Source organism: Schistocerca nitens, chromosome 2 (assembly GCF_023898315.1).
Source record: "Schistocerca nitens isolate TAMUIC-IGC-003100 chromosome 2, iqSchNite1.1, whole genome shotgun sequence".
Classification (NCBI taxonomy): Eukaryota; Metazoa; Arthropoda; class Insecta; order Orthoptera; family Acrididae; genus Schistocerca; species Schistocerca nitens.
This window is the reverse complement of record NC_064615.1, coordinates 98,598,732-98,617,168: the sequence shown is the minus strand read 5'-3', so window position 1 is coordinate 98,617,168 and position 18,437 is coordinate 98,598,732. Positions and strand designations below refer to the sequence as shown.

At 45.0% G+C, this 18,437-nt stretch overlaps 1 protein-coding gene across 1 annotated transcript in view; it reads left to right on the top strand.

Annotated features, from left to right (window-relative positions):
* Window positions 1–802: 802 nt before the first annotated feature.
* LOC126234855 (chaoptin-like) overlaps window positions 803–18,437 on the top strand; it is a 158,180-nt gene continuing 140,545 nt past the window's right edge. The window contains exon 1 of the mRNA XM_049943596.1: window positions 803–1,223. Within this exon, the coding sequence (XP_049799553.1) occupies window positions 803–1,223 (421 nt within the window). The remainder of the gene's footprint in view (window positions 1,224–18,437) is intronic.

Below are 18,437 nucleotides of genomic sequence, written 5' to 3'. Positions count from 1 at the left end.
TGAAACCGGTCATCATCGAAGGACTTTATATTGTGACCAAAGACTCAAAAAAAACCGTAAGTTATATATATGCTTCAGGAAGATGTGGTGCATTCTCTTGGATTATACCAATCGTAGAAACATTAAGAATACCACGAGTATGGCGAAAAGGGAGATTAACCAATTTATCACACTGATATTTTTCATATGAATCTCACTCGGGAAAGAAACTTCGTTACAGACTGCTGAAGATCTCACACTTCAACAGTAATTTCTCACGAACCACGTACACGGTTCATTTTGCCGGAAACAGGCGCTTACAATTGATTATGAATGAATATACATTACAGGATATTCACTGAAAACAATTCCAGATGACTCTCCCATTCATTTGTCAGTTCTTTGGAGTTTATTCATAAGACAATAAGTTAATAGACGAATGGGGACAAAGATATTTCAGTATACATAGGAAAATTTTCTTGTAATAATCTTCTGTGGGCATGGGCATAAAAATGAAAAACTAAAATAAAGACAATAATCGGGTTTTGAACATCGGCCGGAGAAGTGTGAAGCCGTGAAACTAGCCATTGTACCCCTGCTTCTGTTTAGCTATTTACTCGCTGAAAGGTACAGATAGTAATTCAGAAACTTTGTCTGTCGTGTTCGCAGGAACAGTCCCGCTTATAACGATAAACCGAGACACGTTTTTGTTTATTGTGACCACCCTCCAGTGAGCAAAGTTCTTGAGAAGTCGGATTATGGCACTCACCGTGTTCTACTCTTAAGTTTCAAGAAACTTCACTGTACAAAATTCCCGATAACAATGAAGGGCCAGGAGCCACCAAATGTGCCCCAAGCTTTTGCTGTTGCCTCCTTTACTCACTTCGCAGACTCATTCAAAACTACGTCTGTGTATATACAATACTGCGTCAGCCTGTCTCATTTGCCTGGTGCTGCGTGCGTTGGGCAGATGCGGCCAGGGGCCCCCAGCCGGTGGCCGCCGCCCCGCCGGCCGGCGCTGCTGCCGCTGCCGCTGCCGCTGCCGCTGCTGCTGGTGCTGCCACTGTGGGTGGGGCCCGCGCCGTCGCTGGCCCACGAGGTGGCGCCCTGCTCCTTCAACACGATGTGCTCCTGCAAGTTCGGCAGCCACACCGACGTGCCCACTGTCCGCTTCAGCGCGCCGCCCTCGCTGCACGGCCTCCGCGACATCACCTGCGTCGGCGTCCCCTTCTCCGCCATGCCAGGTAATGCGCCGCCCGGCCATCTGTGTTCTCTCGTGTCTCATTTCATCGTACATCAGGATTTTACAGCAAGCGTGTGAAACTTTTGCGTTTTTCTCTGAAACTGTTGAAACAACTGAGTAGGTGAAACTTCTTCGTTTTTCTACTTAAACTGCCGAGTGCCTGCTGAATGTTCTGAAACTACTGCTTGTTTTTATCGTTTCATTTTACAGACCTACAGAGTTTTCCCCGACAAATACATCTCGAACTTCTCATATTCATTTATGGTCCACAATATACAAACGCCAGCTGACTTTCAAAATAATTATCACAAAAGAATGGCCCTGAATCAGAAGGAATCCTAACAATAAGCTAAATATTTTCATAACTCACTTACCTCACAGAGAATCTTCATAACACGAACTACAGCAGTAACAGCAAACAGCAACTACAGCCAGCTAAATAAAATGATTGTAACTACTGTAGGCTCTAACTACTAATAGCCATGTAGTTAGCAAAGGAAAGATTTTGTTGCAGAGCAAACAATGTATTTAGCAGATTTTACGTCATTCATTGATATGCAGTTCCAAAAATTTTATAATAGTTCAATTTCCGAATCATTAGCAGATACTTCAATCATTATTTTACAATCCATTTCCAACCAACATTGAATCTCCATGAAGGGCGCGCGTCCAAATCGGCCGCTCGCGCTAACACTCCTAAACCCCATCACTTCTAACTATTAATTTCTTGCAGCGAGTAGTTTCAGCCACAGACTCTCGTAGCGAGAGCAGAGAGTGATATTGATGCATTCTACAGCGCTGCCAATATACAGACATATAAACAGGTTCTTGCAAAATGGCTCTGAGCACTATGGGACTTAACATATGTGGTCATCAGTCCCCTAGAACTTAGAACTACTTAAACCTAACTAACCTAAGGACATCACACACATCCATTCCCGAGGCAGGATTCGAACCTGCGACCGTAGCAGTCGCGCGGTTCCGGACTGAGCGCCTAGAACCGCTAGACCACCGCGGCCGGCCAGGTTCTTGCACGTGCTGCATAAGCAGACGGCGAGTGAAGCCCATTGAGCAGCGAATACTGTACTCAATCCATCGTCACCAGGAATAGAGTATGGAGTGCTTTTGAGACTTACGTAAAAGTAGAAATTGATGCTCAAGGAAACTGTCGGAAACAATCAGATTGTCTTTATATTCATTGTCGTATTCCAGTTTTGCTAATTCACGCTCAAGATCAGCGCGAATCCCGTAATGGAAGCTTTTTCATTTTCCCATTCTGTTGCGTTAAGAACCCTGAATTACATAGGCCTGTAAACCATAAGAACGAAAATAACTTTCACATGATGTGTTTCTGCCAAGTAGCATTTCTCGATTAAACTTGGACCATACACAGAACGAATTGTTACACTATACGAGTGGCGTTCAGTAAGTAATGCGATTTTCTGGGCGGGAAGCAGCGCCTGGTCCCCGGCACGAATCCACCTGGTGGAGTTGTGTCCAGGTACCATGAGCCGACCAGTATCTGAATGGTTTTTAGGCGGTTTTCCATTTTCCACGGCGGATGCGGGCTCGTTCCCCTTATTCCGCCCCAGGTACACTATGTCGGCGATTGCTGCGCAAACAAGTTCTCCACGTACGCGTACACCACCGTTACTCTACCACGTAAGTTATAGGGGTTACACTCGTGTGGTGTGAGACGTTCCCCAGTGGGGAGCAGGGGGGGGGGGGGGGGGAGGACCGGGGGCCGAACCGAGCAATAGCCGTTAACTGTCGGTTCGGTGTGGGGTGGCCCGAGAGGTGAAGTGGACTGAGGTAGTCGTCGTTGTGTTGTGGACCACTGCGGCTGCGTCGGGGACGGAGCGCCTCCGTCGTTCCTAGACCCCCAGTTAACATACAATAAATAATGCAATTCGTTTTCTCTGAAAACAGGTTGGTTTTAGCCCGGATTCCAGCATACCACATTATTCTCCACTCTTTTGGCTGCAAACCCCTGTTTTTCAACGTTATCTTTATTCAATGCAACTGCCTTACAGCACCTTACTGGAAGATCTTGCATGAGCGCGTACCACTACATGGGTCGCCGTCGGGGCCAACGTCTTGCTGCGTGAGATAACCTCCCTATCACCCAATTACCGCTTCCCATGGAGTGCATCCTTCAAAAATGGCTCTGAGCACTATGGGACTCAACTGCTGTGGTCATAAGTCCCCTAGAACTTAGAACTACTTAAACCTAACTAACCTAAGGACAGCACACAACACCCAGCCATCACGAGGCAGAGAAAATCCCCGACCCCGCCGGGAATCGAACCCGGGAACCCGGGCGTGGGAAGCGAGAACGCTACCGCACGACCACGAGATGCGGGCTGCATCCTTCATTCGGGCAAAAAGATGGAAATGGCAAGGTGCGAGATCAGGGCTGTAGGGACGATGAGGAAGAACAGTCCACTCAAGATTTGTGAGCTCCTCTCAGGTTCACAGACTTGTGTGTGGCCTTGCATTACGACGGAGAGGGGGAAGTTCATTAGCATTTTTGCGGTCGCGAACACACTGAAGTCATCTCTTCAGTTTCCTGAGAGTAGCACATTATACTTCAAAGTTGATCGTTGCACTATGAGGGAGGACATCTAAGAGAATAATCCCTTCAGGGTCGCAGAAGACCGTCGTCAAGACTACCGGCTGACGGTGTGGCTTCGACCTTTTTCTAGAAAGAAGAGGTGATGTAGCACCACTACATGGATTGCCGCTATGTTTTCCGTTCAAAGTGGTGAACCCATGTTTCATCACCTGTGACGATGTTCGAAAAAAAAAATAGTCACGGTCAGCGTCATAACGCGTAAGCGGTTCCGCATAATAGGTGGTCCTTCGCTGCTCTTTATGTTCTTGTATTCGGCAGCGATGATCCTCACTAGCACACACCTTTGAATACCCCAACTGCTGGACGAGTGTGTCAAAAAAAAAAAAAAATGGCTCTGAGCACTATGGACTTATCTTCTGAGGTAATCAGTCTCCTAGAACTTTTAGAACTACTTAAACCTAACTAACCTAAGGACATCACGCACATCCATGCCCGAGTCAGGATTCGAACCTACGACCATAGTGGTCGCACGGTTCCAGACTGTAGCGCCTAGAACCTCTCGGCCAAGCCTGCTGGCCGAGTGTGTCAAATCTACCTTCAAAAACGTCAAACTGACCAGCTATGTGTCTGATTGCGAAGCGTCGATCACCTAGAATGAGAGTATCCGTTCTTTCCCGCATTGCAGGGACACGGTTGTGGCCAGTAGGCATGCGGGAAATCGGACATGTTTGCGCTACCTTATTGCAATGGTGATGGACCCTTCGGTCAACGATTCAATGCGATTTTTTTTTCACTGCTGGATCTCCGTAAACACTGTGCTAGTGCCTATGAATATCTGCGATGATCTGGTTTTCTAGCAAAGGGAAGTCAATGACAGATTTCTGCTTGCAGAGCACCTCTGATACAGACGCCATTTTGAAAGCTACGTACAGCGCCGCTACACATCGGAGCGCAGCGTGTTGAAACTATGGAGGCTGAAGGGGAAATAGTCCACAGTGTCCTACAACAAATTCCGCAATTTTTCAACAGAAATTGGCCGAGAAAAGAAGTGTTGCACGACTTATTGAACGCCCATCGTAGGTCAAAATGTAACTGAAAGAGGTACCCAACTAGACGAACAGAAATGACACTTCTGTTAAAATGTAATAATTACAATGAAGTTATCGTAGTTCATGATGGTCCTCCGGAGGTTGCAAAAGGGCGGACATGGTTCTTAATAGACTGTGTGATCGTCACGGTCGGCAATGCAGGCTCTGCAACATTCTCCCATGCTGGCCACGAGGTTGTGGTAGGGCGTTCCAGTCCACCACTAGCGCGGTGGAGAAGAGCTGGTAACTGATGCATGTGGACGTGCTTCAGTACATCACCCCAACGGATCCCACCAGTGTTTGATGGGATTTATGTCAGTGGAACTGGCAGGTCAGTCTGATTGCTGAATGTCCTGTCGTTCCTAAAGCTCTTTTATTTATGGCTCAGGTTTCATGAAGCTAAGTTTCTTGGCAGTGACACATCATGCAAAAGTTACTTTTCTCCCTTAGGTTTGCGCACCATCGTTTTTCCCACCACGACAGGCATTGTATATGCAGACATTTAAACTAATAAATTCCACGACAGACTTAGATTTTTACCCTTTGCTAACCCTGTTAAGAATGTCACAACAAGCTTTGTGACTGCTTTATTTTACTTCAATAGAGCGCTAAAGAATTTTCAACAGGCCCTTTGCAAATACACTCCTGGAAATTGAAATAAGAACACCGTGAATTCATTGTCCCAGGAAGGGGAAACTTTATTGACACATTCCTGGGGTCAGATACATGATCACACTGACAGAACCACAGGCACATAGACACAGGCAACAGAGCATGCACAATGGCGGCACGAGTACAGTGTCTATCCACCTTTCGCAGCAATGCAGGCTGCTATTCTCCCATGGAGACGATCGTAGAGATGCTGGATGTAGTCCTGTGGAACGGCTTGCCATGCCATTTCCACCTGGCGCCTCAGTTGGACCAGCGTTCGTGCTGGACGTGCAGACCGCGTGAGACGACGCTTCATCCAGTCCCAAACATGCTCAATGGGGGACAGATCCGGAGATCTTGCTGGCCAGGGTAGTTGACTTACACCTTCTAGAGCACGTTGGGTGGCACGGGATACATGCGGACGTGCATTGTCCTGTTGGAACAGCAAGTTCCCTTGCCGGTCTAGGAATGGTAGAACGATGGGTTCGATGACGGTTTGGATGTACCGTGCACTATTCAGTGTCCCCTCGACGATCACCAGTGGTGTACGGCCAGTGTAGGAGATCGCTCCCCACACCATGATGCCGGGTGTTGGCCCTGTGTGCCTCGGTCGTATGCAGTCCTGATTGTGGCGCTGACCTGCACGGCGCCAAACACGCATACGACCATCATTGGCACCAAGGCAGAAGCGACTCTCATCGCTGAAGACGACACGTCTCCATTCGTCCCTCCATTCACGCCTGTCGCGACACCACTGGAGGCGGGCTGCACGATGTTGGGGTGTGAGCGGAAGACGGCCTAACGGTGTGCGGGACCGTAGCCCAGCTTCATGGAGACGGTTGCGAATGGTCCTCGCCGATACCCCAGGAGCAACAGTGTCCCTAATTTGCTGGGAAGTGGCGGTGCGGTCCCCTACGGCACTGCGTAGGATCCTACGGTCTTGGCGTGCATCCGTGCGTCGCTGCGGTCCGGTCCCAGGTCGACGGGCACGTGCACCTTCCGCCGACCACTGGCGACAACATCGATGTACTGTGGAGACCTCACGCCCCACGTGTTGAGCAATTCGGCGGTACGTCCACCCGGCCTCCCGCATGCCCACTATACGCCCTCGCTCAAAGTCCGTCAACTGCACAAACGGTTCACGTCCACGCTGTCGCGGCATGCTACCCGTGTTAAAGACTGCGATGGAGCTCCGTATGCCACGGCAAACTGGCTGACACTGACGGCGGCGGTGCACAAATGCTGCGCAGCTAGCGCCATTCGACGGCCAACACCGCGGTTCCTGGTGTGTCCGCTGTGCCGTGCGTGTGATCATTGCTTGTACAGCCCTCTCGCAGTGTCCAGAGCAAGTATGGTGGGTCTGATACACCGGTGTCAATGTGTTCTTTTTCCATTTCCAGGAGTGTATTTTCCAAGCTGGCTCTGAACGTCGCCTTTCATATCCTGTCTGCTACCAATGATTGTCATGTTTGATAACGGCAATTCGTGAAATTCTTCTATCCCAAGTCTTCATAAAGGCTCAGTTGCAGCTACGAAATATTCGTTTATTAAACCACAAGTTAAGTTAGTTAGTTACGTGTTCCATGGATCAATAGCACGGAAAAATCGTTATGATGTGGAACGTATCAAATGCACAAGAAATGCGCACAAGAAACAAGTGTTTTTTTTTACGTTAGAGTGTTATACCTAAATATTTCTATTATCTATCCAATTCCCTTAAATGGCACAAAGTGCATATATTATATCTTCAGATTTATGTACTCATATTCAATTGCGGTTGCGGCGCTGTGACTTCGATGAATGTAGCACAAGTTTATATCTCATCCTAACTGGACATTCACTTCATTTTTCTTCCTCTTCTTCGTCCTCTTGAAAGAGTATACATTTAAGTTTTAAAATCTCTTGTATACGCTCATATTCTTCACATTTCCCGTTTCCTTTGAAGTGTCTTTGTGAACTGAACTTTCTGAATATATTGGGTTTGTTATGATAAACAAAGATTTTGCTTACCCATTTTTTTGTGTAAAAAGGTAATACTTCTCGCACTGGGGAGTCAAATGCGCTATTTCTGTTGTTACAAGGCGCCGCTGCCAAAACCGACCCTCACATATTTCGTAGTTGTCGCAATTAGACAAGTGCGCGCGCATTTCCGTCACTTCCCAGCACGCAGTGCCCGAAATTCCATCCTTCACTATACCTAAAGACACCTTACATAACCCATTGTAATCCTTCTGGATTCAGATCCCACTAAATTTTACTATCACTTAAAAGTCATTTATTGACATGAATTCCTCCTCTCCTTCCATATCTGTATTCAATGTTTTTCATGTATCCTCTAACATTTGATAAAATAAGCTCCTCTCCTCAAGTTCCTCGAAGTTCTTTCAAATCCTATTTTGTTGCTCCGATTGCTATGGTTTCATTCCCAACAATGTTTTGATGCTGCACTCCACGATAGTCTACCTTGTGCAAGCCTCTTTATCTCTGAGTAGTGGTTGAAAGCTGCATCCATTTGTACAGGGTTAGCCTGTTCGCTCCTTGGTCTTCTTCTACAACTTTTACCTCTCCAGACTACCCTCCACTACCAAACTTACCATTTCTTTATACTTCCTAATGTATCCCATTAAACGATCACTTATGTTAGTCAAGTTGTGCCATAAATTACTTTCCTTCCCAGTTATATTTATAACTTTCTAATTACATAGATGATACACACACATATAATCTTCAGCAATATGGTATAGCACCACATTTCGAAAGTCTGTATTCTGCTTATCGTCCACGTTCCACATCCGCATAGTGCTACACTCGAGACAGATACCTTTAGAAAAGACCACTAACAATTAAATTTATGTTGTGTGTCTCTTTCACAATGTTTTTTCTTGCTATATGCCCTCCCATTTTGTATCCTCTCTACTATGACCCTCTTTACAAGACTCTAACTATTCCTTTCAACCATTCCTTCATGTTCCTTGCTATATACGACAGTATTACAATGTCATCTCAGAACTTTAATTTTCTCTCGAAATTTCATCCCTTGTTTGATTCACCGCAAGGTCCCTTGTAGACTGAATAACATACATCCCGTCAATTTGCTGATTAAAGACCCACTGTTTCCCAAGTATTTTACGGTCCATTACTATTCTTTACTATCGCCCCAAATACCAACATACAAACTGCTCCCTCCATTTGCACATTTTCAGATCCAGTGAATGAAACGACCGCTTACTCTTCCTGATCTGTCTTACCAGATACAGCCTTATTTGCCACATCCTTTCGTTACATCAAGGCTGGACTATCTCTCCAATCATCCTAACCTACCCTTAAAATCAAGGCTGCACTATATCCCCATCATCCTAACCTACCCTAGTTCCTTCCTGTTCCAATTTCCATATCTACATCACTTTTGACTTTCCAGATAAACATTACCTAATCTCTCCCCATCCCCTTCCACCCATTCCTACAGCATAGCGATACATTCATTTTAGGGTCATATTATTCCTCATCCTCAACCCACCCCAACCTATTTTAATAGTGTTTCTTGTGAGATAACTTCGAAAGTTAAGACAGTGTCACGTCGTCTATTATCTTTCAACAAATCTACCGCAAAATTCAGAAATAACTGGAGAGTCATAGGTCTGATTCTTTTTAGGATAGTTTGTGCTGAAGACTGTGGTTCTTGTATGTGTGACTGAACTCGAAAATAATGTGTTAAGTTGTTTTAAAGTTCCTGATATCGTTCTTACGTCAACTGCTGCTCCGCGCGTGCTGGCTTGTAGCTATTGATTAAGGGACACTGGTGTGCAAAACTTAAGAACGAAAGTAACTTTCCAAAGATGTATCACTGCCAAGTAACATAGCTCAGTGAAACTAGGGCCATACGTAAAAAGACGTGCCTTGGTGCAAAGATCGTGGGACTGGACCAAGGAGGAGAGAGTTCGTGTGCTCTACTCGGATGAGAGCAGATTCTACTTGAGTAGTTATTGTGGACGAACCTTCATGGGGTGAGATTTGGAACAAGTAATGGATCCAGGAAGATTGTCGAACACGAACGTTTTAGTGATCCAGGTGTTACGGTGTGGGAGTCATGATGTTGCATCGGAAACTGAACTCCAAATCTCTGAACACAGTACCCTTGCGGTGAACATTATTCTGACACTGTACTGTTTCCCACCGTGCGTCTTTTCAAGGTATATTCGGCCCTGAATTCCAGTTTATTGATGCACAGTGCAGTGGAGGAGCCCTTGGGAGGAGAGGATAACTGGCGAATAGACTGGCCTGCCCCGCCCCCCTCCCGACTTAAATCCCATTGAGGACGTGTGGAATGCGTTGGGGAGAGTTCCTGCAGTACGTCTGCATGCACCAACACCATCCACCTGTAGTCAACAGTGCTGATAGAGGAATGGAACGCTCTACCACGAGGCCTCCTGATGAACCACATGCTCAGGAAGGCAACATGTCACAGAATATGCACTGCCACCTCTGGTGATCAGACACCCTATTAAGAACCATATCCCATCTTTTGCCCTAGGGACCATCATAAAACACTGTGACCCCAGTATAATAATCATCTTTGATTAAAAGTGTAATTTTTGTTCGCCTTACTGGCTATTTCTTTCTGTTGTTTACTGTAGAATACAGTTCTTTTTATGTGTGGTCCACGTTTCATCGAGCTATTTTACATGGCAGTGATACATCATGCGAAAATTACTTTCACCCTTTAGTTTTGAATACCATTGGACTATGGTTGAGATTCTTCATAAATCTGTTCATGTGATTGATTAGGATGGATTTGCCATTTAGTCTTACGTCTCTGAGACTTAAACCAATTTGTGCAGTGTTTAAATGTCATGTCGGACGTGACAAATTGCTCCCCTTAAGATAAACATTGGACATTATCTGCTATGGCAAAAGGCGCTGTATCTGTGCCAAGAAACTAGTTTATTTTTACTAATATTTTTTCTATTTTAAAAAATGACGAAATTCCTACAGTTGTATTAAGGTGTTGGTTTTATTGGCGACTAGTTTCGATGTTGTTACAACATCATCTTCAGGCCCATACTTGTTGAAAGCAACTGTATGTGTCTAACACTAGTACTCAGTGGTGAGATAGGCGTGTTATTATGTGATTTAGTTGCGCAATACCACCGGGAGGACTTCGTATGCAATTGCAGCAGTGTTGGGACGCAAGCCTGGCGATAAGGAAGTTGGGAACTGCGAAGAGCGGCCTCGTGTAGTTGTGAGTCGCGTTGCGTGACCGGCGCACGTTACAGCCAGGCGTAACGAATCAGCAGCAGCGCTGGTGCGTGGCGCGGAGTCGCGTGCTCGTGCGTGCCGCCTCATTAGCGCAGGCCGACAGCGCTCTGCCGGCGTGCGCGGAGCCACCCACACGTTTAGCGCTCGTGCAACGTGTTCTGCGTAATACGGCCGCGTTGCTCGCATCACTAAGAAACTTCCAATCGTACATATCGATCATACAGGGTTTTTCAAAAATGACCGGTATATTTGAAACGGCAGTAAAAACTAAACGAGCAGCGATAGAAATACACCGTTTGTTGCGATATGCTTGGGACAACAGTACATTTTCAGGCGGACAAACTTTCGAAATTACAGTAGTTACAATTTTCAACAACAGATGGCGCTGCAAGTGATGTGAAAGATATAAAAGACAACGCAGTCTGTGGGTGCGCCATTCTCTATGGCGTCTTTCTGCTGTAAGCGTGTGCTGTTCACAACGTGCAAGTGTGCTGTAGACAACATGGTTTATTCCTTAGAACAGAGGATTTTTCTGGTGTTGGAATTCCACCGCCTAGAACACAGTGTTGTTGCAACAAGACGACATTTTCAACGGAGGTTTAATGTAACCAAAGGACCGAAAAGCGATACAATAAAGGATCTGTTTGAAAAATTTCAACGGACTGGGAACTTGACGGATGAACGTGCTGGAAAGGTAGGGCGACCGCGTACGGCAACTACAGAGGGCAACGCGCAGCTAGTGCAACAGGTGATCCAACAGCGGCCTCGGGTTTCCGTTCGCCGCGTTGCAGCTGCGGTCCAAATGACGCCAACGTCCACGTATCGTCTCATGCGCCAGAGTTTACACCTCTATCCATACAAAATTCAAACGCGGCAACCCCTCAGCGCCGCTACCATTGCTGCACGAGAGACATTCGCTAACGATATAGTGCACAGGATTGATGACGGCGATATGCATGTGGGCAGCATTTGGTTTACTGACGAAGCTTATTTTTACCTGGACGGCTTCGTCAATAAACAGAACTGGCGCATATGGGGAACCGAAAAGCCCCATGTTGCAGTCCCATCGTCCCTGCATCCTCAAAAAGTACTGGTCTGGGCCGCCATGTCTTCCAAAGGAATCATTGGCCCATTTTTCAGATCCGAAACGATTACTGCATCACGCTATCTGGACAATCTTCGTGAATTTGTGGCGATACAAACTGCCTTAGACGACACTGCGAACACCTCGTGGTTTATGCAAGATGGTGCCCGGCCACATCGCACGGCCGACGTCTTTAATTTCCTGAATGAATATTTCGATGATCGTGTGATTGCTTTGGGCTATCCGAAACATACAGGAGGCGGCGTAGATTGGCCTCCCTATTCGCCAGACATGAACCCCTGTGACTTCTTTCTGTGGGGACACTTGAAAGACCAGGTGTACCGCCAGAACCCAGAAACAATTGAACAGCTGAAGCAGTACATCTCATCTGCATGTGAAGCCATTCCGCCAGACACGTTGTCAAAGGTTTCGGGTAATTTCATTCAGAGACTACGCCATATTATTGCTACGCATGGTGGATATGTGGAAAATATCGTACTATAGAGTTTCCCAGACCGCAGCGCCATCTGTTGTTCAAAATTGTAACTACTGTAATTTCGAAAGTTTGTCTGCCTGAAAATGTACTGTTGTCCCAAGCATATTGCAACAAACGGTGTATTTCTATCGCTGCTCGTTTAGTTTTTATTGCCGTTTCAAATATACCGGTCATTTTTGAAACACCCTGTAATTGTCACATGAAAACATTGTGGCCATGTAGCTCAAACGTTTCATCGTCTATGAAACGTCAACACAGTTCAAAGGTATGAATCATATCATTTTACAACTCTTTAGCCACTGGTAAATTATTTTCCAACTCGTTAACCCTATGTTTTAATGTGAATATAATATTTCCTGTGAACAGTTTCGTAACACAAAAGCAGAAATTGTGGATGATTTAAATATATCTATCTCAAAAGTATTAACAAAATGGCATCGGTTGGTATTGTTCATGATCTATGTAAGGCCTCTGACTGTGTCAATCACAATACCCTCTTAGATGTACATATGTTACGCGATTGAAGATACAGTAAAGCAATAGTTTCTAGCCAGAAGAATAAAGAAAATTGTACTCAATATATCAAGCAATATAAACGTGGCTGATTCTCTTTAGCAAGAACAAATCACTTACAGGGTCCCACAAGGCTCAGTCTTAGGTCCAATATCTTTTCTGATATAAATAAACAATTTTTCATCTGGTATACAATAAGCAGAATTAGTTGTGTTCGGAAAGTAAACACTACAAATCTACATACAGCAACAGGGTAAATGGTAAATAATGTTCCTGAAAGCATTATTGAGTGGTTTTCTGTAAGTGGTAGTAATCCCAAAAAAGCACAATATATTCAGATTTGCACATATAGATGTACAGAAACACACGTAACACATGTGAGAAAATAATAGTTATGGTGAACTTTAGAATTATTAGATATCCACACTGAATAGAATTTAAACCTGGAAAAACGCGTTTTTTACTTGTAAATCAACTTAGTGCAGCTACATTGGCACTCGAATCAATGAAAATTTTGGAGAGAGAGACAAATCTGTAAGTTAACCTAAACTTTGTATTTTCATTCAATAATCTCATGTGGAATAATGTTCTTCGGTAACTCACCTTTAAGAACGCCGAAACTGGTTGCCTAACAAAACAATATCAATATAATGACTGTTGTTACAGTATTATTACATTTAAGAATATTGAGATTGCACAAAAACGTGCTGAAAGAATAGTGTATGTTGCTCACCCAAGATCATGTTATAGGTATCTGTTAAGGAATAGGCATTTTGACTAATGTGTAATGTTATACGTATTTCCTCATGAAGTTCGCTGTAATAAGTCACTATAGTCCAAAAAGACTAATGACGTACTTAATTATTGACATAATTAATAACAAAAACGACACTCATTAATCCATATGAAAGGAGACTTAAGCCCAGAAAATGGTGAACAATTAATGGCCACATGGTTTGAGGCGCCATGTCATGGGTTGTGCGGCCCCTCCCATCAGAGCTTCGAGTCCTCCCTTGGGCATGGGTGTGTGTGTTGGTGGGATGGAGAGCGCGTCTAATCTGCCACTCTCGCCTGTGGTCGCGAATTTGTACATGGAGTACTTCGAGGAGGAAGCCTCGCCGTCATCCAATTGGAAACCTACGTGTTTCTTCCGTTATGTCGATGACATAACCAGTGGAGACGGATGAAGCCACGGAAGAAGAGGTAGCCACTGCCTTTATTCCGTACAATGGCGCACTATCGGGGAAAATCGGCCGTATATTAAAGAAACACCGAGTTAAAACCGTCCCCTGCCCGCCCAATAAAACACGGGCCTTACTGGGAAGTGTCAGAGATGACCTCGGTTTGAGGAAGGCCGGCATATACCAAATTCCCTGTGAGTGTGGGAAGACTCATATCGGACAAACAGTACGCACCATCGAAGATCGTTGCCGAGAACATCAAAGGCATACTCGACTGAAATATCCAAATAAGTCGGCGGTAGCAGAGCACTGTTTGTCCGAGAAACATGAGATGGATTACGAGCGTACCGAGATCCTGGTTCAGACCTCTAAATATTGGGACAGCGTTATAAGGGAGGCTATCGAAATTCGCACCAGGGAACATCTAATCAACCGAGATTGCGGCTACAATCTCAGCAAGGCTTGGGACCCGGCACTGAATGTAATTAAGAAGACTCTCAGCCAGAAGTACGAACTGGCGACCAGGGCGGCCGTAGCAAGCACATCGACGCTACGACAGATTCCGACGCCCTCGTCTTCGCAACCGCCGGCGCGCGGGCGCGGACGGCGAAGAGAGCGGCCCGCGGGGGGAGGGGATTTAAATCGGCCGCCCGCCCTCAGGAGCTCAGTTCGTCAGCGCACCTGACGATGGCGACATGTCTGATCGCCGAAATATTGTGCCCGTTGGACACTGTGAACCGGCAGTATACCCGTGGACTGTTCGAGCTACTTTCAGTTAGTTTAAGTAGTATGAAAGTCTAGGGACCGATAACGTCAGGGGTTTGGTCCCTTAGGAACCAACACACATTTCAAGAAATACACACTATATACAGAACATCCTCAGTTTAATTTCACTTAATTTTTCTGCCCACAGACATTGTATATATTGGGTAAGCGAACAATAATTTTGATGGCAGCATTGTGAACCAATTATTGGGATGAAGTCACCTTTAATATGGATTAATGAGGGTCATTTTTGTTTTTAATTTTATCAGTAATATATATATATATATATATATATATATATATATATATATATATATATATATATATAAGCTGAGAAACCTGACATGGCCCAAGTATTTATTTATTCCTATTAGTCCATCTCGTCCTCCCTCGTCTCTGTCGCCGGCCGATGTGGTCTAGCGGTTCTAGGCGCTCAGTCCGGAACCGCACCACTGCTACGGTCGCAGGTTCGAATCCTGCCTCGGGCATGGATGTGTGTGATGTCCTTAGGTTAGTTAGGTTTAAGTAGTTCTAAGTTCTAGGGGACTGATGACCACAGATGTTAAGTCCCATAGTGCTCAGAGCCATTTGAACCATTTGAACCTCGTCTCTGTCGATCTCCGCCTGTCCCTTCTGTCTGTCCATCTGTTGTCCCCTCTCTCCGCCCATCTCCTCGTCCTTCCTCTTTCTTCAATCTTCTCGTCCTCCCTTTGTCCATCTACTCTTGGTCCTCTTTCCATCTCCTCCTCTACTCTCTCTCTGCCAATCTCCTTCTTACCTCATCTGTTCATCTCCTCCCCTTTCTGTTCTGTGTCCAGTACTTCCTCTCCCTTCTCTCAGCTTGTCTCATTCTCTCTCTCTCCATTTCTCCCTCTCCTATTTGCCTTATCCTCCTCCTCCTTCTCCTCCTCCTATCCCTGCCTATCTCCTCCTTCCCGCTCACTTTCGACGACCTCCTTGTCCTCCCTTCTCTTTTCATGTAATCACACTCACCCGAGTAAGAGGCTGTTTTTTCTTGTCTTTCAGTATTTTTTGCCAGACTGTAACTGATGTGTGTACTAAATTTAACTTATATCATTCCAGAACATACCAAAAACGCTTTGAATGGTTCATAACGTTCCAGAACATTCCACCGAGTGTGTTCTGGAATGTTCCACAATGATTTAGGATGTTCCCAATCATTCTGGAATTTTCCTGAATGTTCCAGACTATTCCCGAACATTCCAGACCATGACAGATCATTGTGAAACACTCTGGAATATTGTGGAACGTTCTCATATACTCTCGAATGTTCTATAATGTTACAGAAATATCTAGAGAGCAAATCTTTCCAACCCCTTATGTCTTAAAAATCAGGACTTTCAGATAAAAACGTTACTCTTCTTCGTGGATGGGGGATAGAGAACTACTACTCTATATAACTTCCTTGATCATACCAGGACTCGTTTCTTAGTTTTAGTGGCACGCACGTTGTACACTTACTTCTATAGCACATTGTGCTTATCGTTTCTGTTAGGTTTATAATCTCCTAGTTCAAATAGTAGTGAAGATATAGCAAAAATATATTTTCTCAGCTCATACCATACAGACTGGCAAGAACAACAGGTATATTGTGTGAAAACAGTATTGGCCTACCTTATCAACCTACATTGTTTGGCAGCCTACATGTCAGGAGCAAAAAATGGTTTCCAGCTCCCAACCAACATGTAGGCTGCCCTGCACCACAGCCATGTTGTATTGCAGTAGTGGCAGCCTGCTTCATCGACCTGCTTTTCAGGACAGCCTGTGTATGTCATCGGCAAGAAAAGGTTTCCAAGCCCCTGATGTATATGCTGCATTGCACAACAGGTGTGTTGTGATAGTGGTATCAGCCTGCTTCAGGGACTTGTTTTTCAGGGGTTATATGCGCAGATAAGTATGGAATGGGAGAAGCTCTAAATGGTTAGAGGAGGCAATGGACTGAGAATGGGGACTGGAGGGAATGGATATAGAGAGAGAGTGGCAGAAGGAATTGGGCAGAAAGAGGAGGCAGGAGGAGATGGACAGACAGGGGTTAGGAGAACGTGAGTCAAAGAAGGTGTTAAGGAGACGATGGACAAGATTTGGTAATGGTATTGACAGAGAGGGAGGTGACGGATTATCTCCACTATTATTCAGCCTAGTACAGGACAAAGTAATGAGGGAATGGGGAAAAGAATTGAAAACTCAAGGACACTGAAAACCAACTAGACTGGGAAGATGCTGGGACATAATAGAAATATCAACCTTAGCGTCTGCAGACGACCTGGCCATACTATCATACAGTGAAGAAACAACAACCAAACAAATAGAGGCACTAAAAGAGTGCATGGAAAAAGTTGGGCTGCAAATCTCTTTCGTGACATCAGATTTTTCCGCTCTAAATTAAACATAAGAAAATTGTATGCATAATATGGCAAAATAAACAGAGTTGCAAACTTCAGGTATTAGGTGAAATCCATGAACCTACAGGAGGAAAAAAGATCACAGAGAAGATTCGACTGCATTAAACGAAGAGAGTGTTCTGCAAGACACAGCAGGTATATAATAAGTCAGACACACGAAAGTCAGACACATGAAAGTCAGACACTACAACACAGTAATCAAGCCCGAAATAATGTATGCAAGTGAGACGCTAACACTCCATAGGAAAAGTGACTTGTAAACCATACAGAAGGAAGAAAGGAAAATCATCAGGAAAATTCTCAGCTCAAAGCTGACAGAAGAGGTATACAGATTACACTCTAGGAAAACTACGGAGAAGATGTCAAATATAGCAGCAGATGTCAGAGAAAGAAGGGTGAAGTTCATCAGGCTATCACTGAAACGACTCATCAAGGGAATTCTAATATATATACAACCAGCCAAATCAACAGTACCATGGATAACACATGTCAGACTATACCTAGAAGGAGCAAAAATGGATCCAATAGAAACAAGACAGAAACGTATATAGGGACAAGAGACACAAGTGGCATGTGAGGTCAGAGAATCAAGTCCCAAAGAAACAGGGAACAAAGTGGACTGAAGAAAGAAAGAGACTCCATGGAGAAAAAATGACAGAATTTGGAAGATCAGAAAGAATGCTTAAACGAGGCAGAATGCTTTGCTTCATCTTACAGGGTCTCGATGCGATTATTATTATTAATAATATATACTGCTTGTATGATAAACAGCATGGCGGTGATTAGAACCTACCAGTTCCTACAGGGGCGGAGATATCGCCAAAAAGGGTTTTGTATCTTTGACAGGTTGACCTGCATAACAAGCCTGTTGTGTCGGTAGCATCAGCACACGTTTCAGGGACTACATGTGCAGATGTGCACGAATAAGGAGACATATGTGGGGTAGTAGATGGATTTTGAGGGAGTGAGGGTTGTGAACTGGATAAAGAGAAAATGGAGGTAGGATATAGAGGAAAAGGGTTAGGAGTGGGCAGAGCTAGTGGAGGAGGGGAGGGGGGACAAAAGAGTTAGGGGAGGATGTGGACTAAGAGGATGTGGAGGAGGACGAGGATGGACATAGAGAGGGATGACAGAGATGGACAGTGAGAGGGATGAGGTGGGTACAGATAGAATGGGAACAGAA